This window comes from Trichechus manatus, unplaced genomic scaffold (assembly GCF_000243295.1).
Source record: "Trichechus manatus latirostris isolate Lorelei unplaced genomic scaffold, TriManLat1.0 scaffold00008, whole genome shotgun sequence".
Taxonomy (NCBI): domain Eukaryota; kingdom Metazoa; phylum Chordata; class Mammalia; order Sirenia; family Trichechidae; genus Trichechus; species Trichechus manatus.
The window spans coordinates 19532754-19546064 of record NW_004443944.1 but is presented as its reverse complement, the minus strand read 5'-3'; the positions used below and the strand labels follow the sequence as shown (position 1 = coordinate 19546064).

At 38.7% G+C, this 13311-nt stretch overlaps 1 protein-coding gene across 3 annotated transcripts in view; it reads right to left on the bottom strand.

Annotated features, from left to right (window-relative positions):
• The window catches only part of SERINC3 (serine incorporator 3), a 19740-nt gene extending 7116 nt beyond the window's left edge, over window positions 1-12624 (bottom strand). Inside the window, exons 1-6 of one of the 3 annotated variants that reach the window (XM_004370319.2) lie at window positions 12502-12624; window positions 7420-7581; window positions 6753-6946; window positions 5475-5554; window positions 4669-4806; window positions 557-726 (exon numbers count right to left, since the gene is read on the bottom strand). In XM_004370319.2, coding sequence (XP_004370376.1) covers window positions 557-726; window positions 4669-4806; window positions 5475-5554; window positions 6753-6946; window positions 7420-7581; window positions 12502-12540 — 783 coding nt within the window. In that variant the 5' untranslated portion in view covers window positions 12541-12624. Of the gene's footprint in view, window positions 1-556; window positions 727-4668; window positions 4807-5474; window positions 5555-6752; window positions 6947-7419; window positions 7582-11067; window positions 12482-12501 lie in introns of those variants that run through there. The other 2 variants (XM_023724525.1, XM_023724532.1) reach the window with 2 other exon arrangements.
• Window positions 12625-13311: the final 687 nt, after the last annotated feature.

The window sequence follows — 13311 nt, the reverse complement described above, 5'->3', positions numbered from 1 at the left end:
AAGCCTTCATCTTAAGTGAGAATAACAGCACAACTGGAAGAGCGTAGTCAATGTCACTGAACTGTGCATGTAGAAATTTTTGAAACAGTGTATCTCTGGCTATGTGTATTTTCACCAAAAAAAAAAAAGGTTGAGAAGTCAGAGGTTTAATATGTAGTGGGGTTGTTAACCAATGTCATAAAACAACATGTGTACTTCTGTTTCATGAGAAACTATTTGTTCTATAAGCCTTCACATGAAGTACAATAAAATATATTTAAAAAAAAAAAAAAGGAGAGGTGATGTCTGGATGTTCATTTCATATCTGTAACTATGAATTTTAAGAAGTATAGTATTTAAAAGATGAAACTCAAGAGCATGAGTTTTGTTTTTAAATATTAAAACCAATTATATTTTCAAGCTGATTTCCCTAAACTATCTTGGCTAATGACTCATAAGAATCATTCCCATGATTTAAACACTTTTATAATAACTATAAATTCTCAAGTTACCTAGGTGTTACGTCAACATTAATTAAAAACCATTCACAAATAAAAGATGCAGAAAACAACCATACCTGAATTTTTGGATGAATTGACAGGACAGAAACCACAATGCAAAGGATCAGATTAATACTGATGAAGAACTTGTTTTCAGTGCAGCCATCTGGTTTAGTGAAGAATATGTAGAACAGTACGACAAAGATGATTGACAGGATATAAGAGAGGCTTGTGAAGAACAATAAAGCTAAAAAAAAAAAAGAAAGGGGGGAACCAACATGAATGCCCACAATTGTAACAGAAATAAATTCTTACAGTGGAGACCAATCTTCTTTTACTTTACATAAAAATGAAAAGGTACTGACTATAAAAGAAAAAATAATACACGTGAGGAGTGTGCTTCTTAGTTCAATCAGATACATAAGACCAAATGGGCAGCTCCTGTCCAGAGTCAGGATGAGAAAGCAGGAAGGGACAGGAACTGGCTGAATGGACACAGGGAACCCAGGGTGGAAAGGGAGAGTGTGCTGTCACATTGCGGGGATTCCAACTAATGTCACAAAACAATATGTACATAAATTTTCATATGAGAAATTAACTTCTGCTGTAATCTTTCATCTAAAGCACAATAAAAAGAGAGAGACAGAAAAAAAAATGAAGAGGTATTATTTCACTTTTGTGGTGGTCAATAATTTACAGTGAAATTACAGGAGTCCCTAGGTTGAAATTTCAGATTGTGTTAAGAGTTGGCTCAACGTTAAATTCCAAAATTCACCAAGCAACTGAATTCACATCCTGGATTACCTAATGTGGTTTAATGGGCTGGGCAGACAGACATTTGATCATTCCAGCTAGGGTAAACTGCTAACTACATGCTGAATAACATACATTATAAGCTTTTCTTAGGAACCTAGAGGGTTCCTGGGTCTTCAAAATGGGCCAGTTCATAGCAAATTCTGCAGCCACTTTCCCATCGTAAAGGATTCCATATCCCTGAGCTAGGAAAATGGCTCATTTGCAATTTTCAAATATCAAAGCTAAAGTTCCTTTCCATTCACATGGATAATCAACAATTAGCTGTGTAACTTTCTCTGAAAATGCAGAAAACATGAAGCATAGCATACAGTATAGTTAGACCAGCTGCAGCAATGTTGAGCTCAGTTAATTTGTATTCGATTCAAAGCAGAAACTTATTTGGAAAAAAAACTAGTTTCTACTTATGTCAATGGATTTTGGATGCATATTACTAACACAATACTTAATTTTTTCCATCTGAACATACAGGATTTCTCTACTTGCAGTTACTCCACAGCATGGCCAATCTACAACTCATTATTATTAAATTCTTCTAGACTTGAGTGGTCCAAAATGTATTACAGAAAACAGAAGTAAACGAATAGGTAAAAAAATAAACTTTTATTAGTCAGGAAGAAGTAAAGGAGGATTTTCGGAATCTCCAACCCGTAATGATAAAGACTATTCAATAATCCTTTGCCTAAAAAAATAGTCATTACAAACAATTTAAGCGACCAAAAATAGTGCAATGATTAACTAAATTATGGTACATCTAGTCTATGGAATACCTGATAAATGAATGACTTACTCACTGGCGTAGAATATTCATCATAAACTAAGTGAAAAGAGTAAATTGTGGAACAGTATATAGTATGATCCTACTTACATTTAAATATAAAAATGACAAACATCTGTGCAAAAATACAGATTAAAGGTTGGATAATAGCGGTTACACCTGGAGAAGACCTGCAGGGGACTGAAGAGACATTTGCATGTTTTACTGTTTACAAAGTTCTATCTTTTGTGTTTATGGTGAACATGGTATTGTCTGTGTTTTTAATAATTTAAAAATAAGCAAGCTAAATAAATGACCATTAAAACCAGACAATTTGACAGTTAAGTTCTAAAAGCCTTTAAAATATTCATACCCCTTGACCTTCTATTTCTGGGATAATGCTAATAATCAAAGATGTGCTCAAAAATGGTTATTATCAGGCATTCACTGCTATTTGTTGTTGTTAGGTGCCGCTGAGTTGGTTCTGACTCATAGCAACCCTGTGTACAACAGAATGAAACACTGACCTGACTGGTCCTGCATCATCCTCATGATCATTGTTATGCTTGAGCCCACTGTTGCAGCCACTGTGTCAATCCATCTTAAGGGTCTTCCTCTTTTTCGCTGACCCTCTACTTTACCAAGCATGATGTCCTTGTCCAGGGACTGATCCCTCCTGATAACATGTCCAAAGTATGTGAGACGAAGTCTCACCATCCTCGATTCTAAGGAGCATTCTGGCTGTCCTTCTTCTAAGACAGATGTTTGTTCTTTTGGCAGTCCATGGTATATTCAATATTCTTCGCCAACACCATAATTCAAAGGCATCCATTCTTCTTCCATCTTCCTTATTCATTGCCCAGCTTTCACATGCATATGAGGCGACTGAAAATACCATGGCCTGGATCAGAAGTACCTTAGTCTTTAAAGTGACATCTTTGCTTTTTAACACCTTAAAGAGGTCTTTTGCAGCAGATTTGCCCAATGCAATGCATCATTTGATCTCCTGACTGCTGCTTCCACGGGCGTTGATTGTGGATCCAAGTAAAATGAAATCCTTGACAACTTCAATCTTTTCTCCATTTATCATGATGTTGCTTGTCGGTCCAGTTGTGAGGATTTTTGTTTTCTTTATGTTGGGTGTAACCCATACCGAAGGCTGTGGTCTTTGATCTTTATCAGTAAGTGCTTCAAGTCCTCTTTGCTTTCAGTAAGCAAGGTTGTATCATCTGCATATCACAGGTTGTGAATGAGTCTTCCTCCAATCCTGATGCCTCCTTCATCTTCACATAGTCCAGCTTCTCAGATTATTTGCTCAGCACACAGACTCAATAAGTATGGTGAAAGGATACAACCCTGGTGTATACCTTTTCTGACTTTAAACCATGCAGTATCCCCTTGTTCTGTTTGAATGACTGCCTCTTGGTCTATGTACAGGTTCCTCAAGAGCACAATTAAGTGTTCTGGAATTACCATCCTCCGCAATGTCATCCATAATTTGTTATGATCCACACAGTTGAATGCCTCTGCACAGTCAATAAAACACAAGTAAACATCTTTCTGGTATTCTCTGCTTTCAGCCAGGATCCATCTGACACCGGCAATGATATCCCTCGTTCCATGTCTTCTTCTGAATCTGGCTTGAATTTCTGGCAGTTCCGTGTTCATGTACTGCTGCAACCGCTTTTGAATTATCTTCAGCAAAATTTTACTTGCGTGTGATATTAATGATATTGTTTGATAATTTCCACCTTCAGAAATTATCTACTTGTAAGTTTAAAAAAAAAAAAGCCAAACTACAAACAATTTGAATGTATAATACATTTAAAGGATAAATAAAATACAAACATATTACAGTATTAGTCAATGACTTGTTTTATCTTTTCTATACACAGAAGATACATATGCACACAGAAAAAAAGACTGGAAGGCTATAGACTAATATGTTAACAGTGAATGACTGCTAGATGGATTATGGGGGGTTTGCTTTCTTTTGTAATTTTCTGTTTTCCAAACTCCTGACATACAGTATCTATGGGGGGATGGGGGGAAATCTCAGCAACTATTATTTTAAAAAATGAGGAATGGCTGGGTCATTGCCTCTGATAAACAGAGGATTCCAAAGTCCCTCCCCATCATTAAGAGGCTATAAGTCCTACTCCCAACCTAGAAATCTTAACTGCCCTTTACCAACCAGAAAGCTTTTATGAGAAGGGGGGGGTGTCACACTCTCAAAAAAGCAGGAAGGGCTGTTCACCCCTCTCTGCCTGAGGTATGTCGGCAGATATCCCACATGTAGAACCCATCTAAGTCCCCTATTGACAAAGTATTCAAAACCAGGTCTATGCCAGTGAATAAAAGAAAACCTGTTTTCTTTATCTAAATACATCTAACTACATCACAAATCCCAAAATAAATGAATGCGGAGAATCCAGTGATTTATATTATCTGTGCTACTCCCTTTTAGTAATGCATATAACTCAGAATTGACTCATTTTTTTTTTTAAAAAAGATGGCTCTACAATAGGAGCTTATATATTAAATAAACAGGATTTTACTGTACACTATTTAATGTAGCAAAATGCAGCATGGCTCTCATAGATGAGTTTAGATACCTACCAGCATACCAGCACCTTGGGTTTCCTTCTTCCATTTTATTTACCCATGACTCATTCCACGAGTGAGCAAAGTCGACCAACAGCACCAGCTGGATGAGGATGAAGAAGAAGGCCCCTCCCATGCCAATAGCAAACCAGGCTACAAGCCAAAAGAAAAAGTTACTCTTTACCATAGGAGTGACATTTCAGAATGTTACTGTCCAATATTCTGAACAGATTTCAACTCATGTGAGAGGTGGTAAGGACTTATTCTGTCTCTAGCAGTAATGTAAGATCATTCCAACTCCAAACTCAAAGGCATTCTCTGAGAAGTGTTCTGTTGGATTTCAGACCTTTTAAAACCTGTTCTAGCTTGTGCCAAGGGGAGCCTAGAATTTGACATGCAAAGTGATATTATAAGCCTTTTCCTTTACTTTAGAGAGGGAAAATCAGAGCGGAAATCCACAGACGGCACTTGATGGCATATTAAATAAAGCAGGTTAAGATAAGAGCAGTAGCATACAAGAGTTACAAGTCCTTATGTTGACAAGCTCTCCACGTAACCTAGTATTGCAAGTGAGAAGGCAAACTTTTAAAATACTGGCAACAGATTACCATATGGTTTCAGAAAAGCTGAGCAGTAGGTAGAATGGATGCCTCTTGGCTTTACCCAATCACTTAACATTAGCAACCAAGTCACAGAACTGGGCAGCACCTCATTTACACAATACCCACTTCTGCAATATCAGTAAGGAAAGTATAGCTTTAATTCAATCACTTGTAGAGTTTGTATATCTTATAATTAATTCTCTCAATAGTAAACCATACCTGTGGTGAAATGACCCCCAGGAATGTAGAACGATCCAACCATGATACCAACAACGGCAGCAATTTTGAAGAACCAAAACCTATTAAAATAAAAAAATGCATTTCTGAAGGCTAATTTTTGCCCTTACACTGAGAAAAATGAACTTCTGAAATACAAAAATAAAAGCCTTAGTAGCATTACCAACATGATTAGGTTTATTTCTTCATTTAACAGGAGGCTTTTTCACTCAGTATTTCATACAATTTAAGTATGAACATTAGCACAGAGAATAAATCATCCACTTTCATAGTGAGAGCAAAACGTGTAGCTTTGTGGCATCACCCCACTTTTACAGGTTAAAGTTAAGATTTTTTTCTAGAATTCTGGGGAGTTCTAAACTTCTAAACTAACAGAGGTAGCTAAATATTGAGCCATTAACTATTAGATTTTGTGGGAAAAGTTATCACCTAATCCTTCTTTTACGAGGTAGGACATGAGAGCTCAGAGAGATGAAGTGTCTTGCTCACGACATACAACTCATCACTGGCAAAGCCAGAATCAAACCTGACTTTCAGTCCATCATCTTTAATGACTGCCTTGTATGCCAGAGTGGAAAGAACCAGGCTTTGGACAGACCTAAGTTTCAATTCTAGCTCCAGCCCTCATTAGCTGAGAGATATCAGGCAATTTATTTAACCTCTCTGAAATTCAGTCACTGAGTCTGTAAAAAGATTATAATCCATGTAGTTTACAAAACTCCCTACAGTGTTCTAATGACAATTAGAAATAGATGTAAAAGGCGAAGTGGGGGTCAGGAGTGAGAAGCAATGGAATATGTCAATCAGTGGCTGAAATATATTCACTGTTTATTATCTTTTTGCATACTTTTAAATATATCAGGTAAATGTTTATCTTAAAACAACAGAATACATACTCCACAGACATACATATATGTGTATGTATATATGTATACGCATACATATACACATGTATCTACATACATACACACAGAAAGTACCTAGCACAGCACCTGAACTGTATGACAGGTGTTCAGTAAAAATTTAGGAACATGAAAAACAATGGTACTCAGAAAAATGACAAGAAATCCTCCCATGCCTCTCCTGCCCAGCGTTACAGTTCTAACTGAAAATGGCATTGAAACAATTTCACATGTATAATAGGTCAGAAATACATCTGGGCCACTGATTTACCTACTCTACTGCTTCCAATGGAAGCGCAACATTAACTGCTAAAGAGAAGCCACGCCATAACAACAAGCTAGTAGAAATCTTACATACCCATTGTGTACTGCTGCTCTGGGATCTTTACTCGTTTTTACTTTTAACATGAGCAGAAAGAGGACAAAGAAAAAGATGGCCAAGGCAAAGTGAATCCGATACACAGCTTTATAACCGACCAGCACATTACAATCTTTGTCCTCCTTAATATCAGCCATCTTGATTTTAAGTCCCTCTTCACAGAATCCAGGAATCTAAAAAAACAATTTCAATGCTATGAGATTATCCACATTTAAACACAGATTCTATTCCATTATAGGAAAACCTGGATTTATAAAATTGTTCCCTTCAGCAACTGCTTGGTTATGAGTCTCTAGCTACAACTGACTCCTTCTAAAGGTTAGTCTAGCTTTGATGTCTAAATTTTAAACATACAAGAAAGAGAATGTTTGGGGGGGGCCATTCTCTTAATATCTGTTTTCAGTTAGTTGCTAGGTTAGAGCTTGAAAATGTTCATTCAGACTACCTTCACTTCTGGAAAAGGACTAATACCTTTATATTCTGCATTCTGACTACATCCAAAAGCAATGCAAAAATCCAACAATTACACTGAACTTGACTGATTCTCCTAATGCTGAAGAAGTCAACAAGAACACCAATTATAAATACAATTTTTGCAAAATATAAAAATAACCAGTAAATTAAGGGTACCGTTACTTCTACTTACCTTCTTCAGGTGAGTTTCCATCTCTTCTCTCAGCATGATACAGGATACGGCAGTGCCAAGCAGGAGAATGAAGGCGTAGATGAGGCGGGTCACAGTGGAATTCTTAGTGTTGGGACAGCAACTACATAGCAAACATGATGCACCACCGCAGAGGCACGGAACCTGCAATGAGGACACCATGGACATTTGAGACCTCCTTCATGACACCGACGTGGCAGAATAGAAGTTTAAATATAAAACCAGGTTAAAACTAGGCTTTGACAAGTTTTAACTGAGAGAATATAATTGTGGGGTGGGGGACAAAGGTAGTAGAGGTGATTAAAAGTGTGGGCTCTGGAGCCAGATCTGGATTCAATATTATTTCTGCCACTTTACCTCAGCAAATTATATAATCTAAACCTGTTTCTCCATCTGTAAAATAGACTCAATAATAGAATCTTCCTCACTCGGATGCTGCTGTATTAAATGAGCACTCAACACAATGCCTAAAATACAGTAAGAGCTCAATAAATTTTGGTTATATTCACGCAAAGAGCATTCTTGTTTTAAAACAAGATGTTTAAATGTTGAGAAAAATGCAAGCTTAACTCAACTTGCTGTTTGAGGATACTAATTTACCAAAGCTTATATCATAGCATAAAGCAGCGTTACATGGAAACCCTCTTATAAATGATAGCAAGAGCCAACAGCTCCATTCAAGAGCAACCTGGATCTCTGGTCAACTAAAATCTGTTATTGAGCACTCCAGATTAGGGATGATTTAACTTGAGTCATTCTTACATATGCTTAAGAAATTGCTTGAGCTGCTTTGACAGGTGAAATCCTCAAGTCATATCGTGAAGATAAGCTAATTCACAACTATCAGCAGAAGAAGGAGATATAAACAATGGGGAGCCCCAGTCTTACAATCTAGTTCTCAGCAACAATCCTTACTTTTTAAATAGGTGGTACCATCTGTAGGTTTTACCATGGTTTTGTGTGGTTTGGGACAAGCTACTAAACTTCTTAAAGGTTAAGTTTTCTCATCTGTAAAGATGGGCATAATACCACCTATCCTAACAAGGTTAGCATGTGAAGAATGACATGGTGTCAGAAATGTAAACAACCCAGAACAATGCCTAACATATAGCAGGGGCTTAATATATGGTGGTAGCCATAATTAACTGTAATCATGACAGCAATGAGAAAGTGATCAGCTTCAGTCTTCCGATTCTTAACTACAATCTGGGCCAAAAGCACAATGTATGATAGGTAAGTGTCACAGAGACAAAAAGTAGATTAGGTTACTAGGGGTTGGAAGAATGGAAATGAGGAGTTAATGTTTAATGGGTAGTTTCTGTGTGGGATGATGAAAATTTTTGGAAAGTAAAACAGCATTGATGATTTTATAACACTGGGAACATAATTAATGCCACTACATTGTACACTTAAAAATGGTTAAAATGGCAAATTTTATGTTATATATATATTTTACCACAGACACAGACACACACACAAAAGAAATTATAACAGAAGTCTGTACCTGGCCACAGACAGAAATCTAAACATTTTACAGCTAAAAACAGTGACACTAATTGTTTTAGGTTCATTTGGTCTGCATTCTCACACTCCTGTTTTCTTTTAGCTTTTGTTTTTAAACTGTACAAGTCACATAATCTTAATATAATTGCTTACTTGTTTCTAAACTTCATGAGACTATAAATACCTTGAGGCGGAGACCACACCCAGTGTTACAACCTCTTGCACTTTCACACAATAGGTACTCAGGAAATCATCTGTGGGGTATTCTATATGTTATGTCACTTCCCTATCTCAGTAACTGGCGATTCTATTCTTCCTGCTGCTGAGGCCAAAAGCTTGGAGTCATCTTGATGCCTTCCTTTTTTCTAAACCCCTCATCTAAGCAGTCAGCAAATCAGCTCTACCCTCAAAATATATCCAGAATCGGATCACTTTATGAGAATCCTTGGTCCAAGCCACTATATTATCTCTCACCTGGACTAAATGCAATAGCTCTCATCTCTCTGCTTCACCCTTACTTTTCTACCATCTATTCTCCATACAGCAACCAGAACTCATCTTGTTAAAACACAGGTTAGATCACATCATTCCTCTTTTCAAACTCTGCAATGGATTCCTGTATCACTTGAATAAAAGCCAAAGTCCTTAAACTGGTCTACCAGGCCCTAAAAAATAGGGATCTACATAATTTGGCTCACTGCTACCTTTTGGACTCATTTCCTATTTTTCTCCTCACTTACTCCGTTCTGGTACACTGAACTCCTTGCTGTTCCTACTGAACAAAACAGGTACATTCCCATCTCAGGGCTGCTGTTCTCTCTGCCTAGAACACTGTTCCCTGAGGTGTCAGCACGGCTCACTCTATCACCGCCCTTCGGTCTTTACTCAATTTTTTTTTTTTTTTGAGTTGACTTTAATATCTTGCAAATGTGAATTTTACAAAGTGCTTTACAATGAATGATCACATTCTTTTTTGTGAATGATGGAGTTCCACCTTAGAACTGGCTTGTTTCAGTTACTGATACAATGTCAGCCATAGCTAAAACAGTAAGTCTTCAATAGCACAGGGCAGAAGCGGAGGACACAGGAAAAACAAAATGAAGGGTCCTCCTAAAAAAGGGAGGAAGCATCTTCTGTGCCTGAAACCTAGCTCAGTGGTAACTGAAACCTTCTTACAGCACCCCAAAAACTCATCCCCTTTTATAAAGTCTCTTTTTTTCCCAAATGTTCTGTCTGAAAGATAAATGTTCTATTTGTATCAAAAAACCAAACTAAACCCGTTGCCGGCAAGTCGATTCCAACTCATAGCAAACCTACAGGACAGAGTAGAACTGCCCCACAGGTTTCTAAGGAGCGGCTGGTGGACTTGAACTGCGAACCTTTTGGTTAGCAGCCAAGCACCTAACCACTGCGCCACAAATGTTCATCAAAAATATTTATACCTTTAAACTTAGTTCTTTTTTTGTCTCCTAAAAATAGTAGTGCAAGTTTTGGCTTCTTTTGACATAGAAATCACCGTCATGTGCAAAATGCTAACAGTGGTTTCTCCTTGGTGAGACTTTCGTTGGTCATCCTATCCAAATTTCAATCTCTCCACACACTAACATAGCCTAATCCCATTTCCTGCTCTATATTTCACCTTAGCACCTATTTCTAACATACTTCATATTTCTTATTTACTGTCTGCCTCATCCAACTAAAATGTAAGCTCTATGATGAAGGGACTTTTGTCTGGTTCACTGCCTAGAACAGCAGTACCTAGCCCCTAATAGGCACTCAATATTTACTGAACAAACGAGGAGTATAATAAAATTGTCTACTAAAAACAGAGAGTTTATGTGGTCCTTCAAACTGTTTGGCTTGATCGCTGCATTCAGTTTTTATGTGTATGTAAGTGGAAAAATCCCAAGTTTAATCATTCCTTCAAACAACAACTGAGTGAGAACGTACTACGAGAAGGGCACTGCTAACACAATAAAGAAAGATGCAGGCCCTGCCCTCACAGAGCACAGAGTGGAATGTATGCAGTCTGTAATTTTTGTTTTTGTGACACTCAAAAGTACCTGATCACTCACTTAACATTGTTCTCTACCATTCTGTTATTCTGAATAAGAAACACTAACGTACCTGTCTCCAAACTAAGATTTGTTCTCTCACACTTTCTGATGGCCCCAGTTTAAAACATGGGCTCACACAGTAAACACTGTAAAGAAAATTGCATTTATATCTTTTATTGTAAATACTTTTTACAGGAATGAGACATAGCAAAGAATAAATCATAGATTTAGATGTAAGGTGCTGCTGTTATTTTCAACCAAGCAAAAAAGCAGTTAATATACAATTATAGAACAGCTCTTTTCTCAAATCCCAAAGGAACTGACTATAAAATAGTTATATCAAACCCAAAATGTGTTTCAGATTACCAGTATAGGAAAGATAAGTTTGTTTCAAATTACCAATTCACTCCTTAACTAATAATGATCTTCTATTCTGTAAACCATGGGTCTGACTCACCAGTGCGTTGCAAAAATCAACTGAGTTACGGTAGAATTTTAACATAATAGAATATAAAAGACAAACTGCACAGCAGATGGTAAAAGTAAGAATTATTTCATGAAATTTTCCGTCTAAATTGGTGTATCAGATGACTTTGAGTCACAGTCAAGAAAACTGGAAAGACTGTTCTCGAGGAACTCTTTAAATGATTTAATGCCCTTTTGATTTAAGAGCAACAATCTTAAAGAACTGAAAATACACTTTGTCCCCAAGAAGGGGTAGCGGAATGAGACTGAGTCTTTGGTCAATCAAAGCTGGGAAATTAAGAAACAAGGAAAGGACTTAAGGAATCATGCTACTCTGAAGCGGGTGGGTATGAGAGAACTCAGCATAGTCTCTACCGTAAGTCCTCAAATTTCTTTTCAAAAATACAATGTTCACAGTTTTCAATGCGACTCAATCCATTTGTTCACTATATCCTCACAATAGCCCTCGAGGAGGGGAATTTCCTCATATTACAGAAAATCAAAGTTAAATAACTTGTACAAGGCCCCAAAATTTCCAGACGACAGCTTCCAATTCTGGATAATTCACAAGGCCTTCTTTCCCTTGCATTAGAATTGCAGACCAGTCTTGGTCAGAATCCCAACTCTGCCACATATTTAGCTTTGGCAAAGTCTCGTGTTGTGGGATAAAAATTATTCAAGACACCCCAAATTAAATGACGCCACCTTGAAAGGGTGCTTCAAAAATAAACCACGAAGCCCTCGCCCCGGAGCTCTCAAGCCTCCATCCTATTCCAGCTCCTGAGGAACCCAGAACTGGGAAGGCTCGCGGGGGCGGGGCAATCGGAATGGTAAACAAAGGTGGCCGGGCTTCCTACATTCCCCAACAAACTCGGAAAGCTAGCCACTGGATCCCCGCCTGGGGGCGTCGCGGATTTGGGCCTGGGCCCCCAGAGGCCCGCTGCAGCCCAGGGCCTGGGCCCCTCCAGGTTTACGGGGCTCCCTATCGCCCTTCCCCAGGACTGCAGATCCGGCGAGGACACTAGACCCCGGAACTCACCCAGCTGGCGAGGGAGAAGATGCCCAGCACAGCGCCCATGGTGACGCTGGTGATGGAAGCGCCGGGATCAGGAAGCTTCAGGCTCGGTGTTAACCGCCCGCTGAGGGCTCTCCTCAGAAACACGATGGTTTCTCAAGCCGGAAACGCGGCCTGCCAATCCTCTAACCCGTTCTGCGTCATTGCGTGGCCCCGCCCATCCCTTTTAGCATGCGCTACCGGGAGGGCATCCCCCATTGGTTGAGAGAGAAGGCGGAGCTAAATCAACGGGGGGGCGGGGGTTCAAGGGGAAGGCGGAGCTAAACCAACCCTGAGAGGAAAGAGAAGGCGGGGCTAAACTAGCCCTAAATTTAGGGGGAGGCGTGGCTAAACTAGACTGCGGTTAGGGGAAAGGCGGGGCTAATCCTGCACCGGCTTGATGGAAGGCGGGGGGTAAAACGAGACTAATCCAGCGCGGGGCCTGAGGGGAAAAGTGGGGCTAAACCAGCCCGGGGTTGGAGAAATAGAAGCCTTCGTCCACCTCATAAATATTCATTAGGTACCTATTATGTGTCAAAATCTGAGGGATACGGAAGTGCGCAAGAGCGATTTGGTATGTATCTAGAATTTATAGTCTAATTAAAGGCACACTGGCAGTTTATGTAAATATACCCTAACATATGTGATGAATACTATGAAGTAGTATGAGGGAGTATTCTTTCAATAAATGTTAATTTAGTGCCGACTATTTAAGGGGAAAGTAATTTAGTTGGGAATAATGCTGGAAAGTTTTTCTGAGGAATTTATATTTCATCTGAGAACTGCAGGATGAGT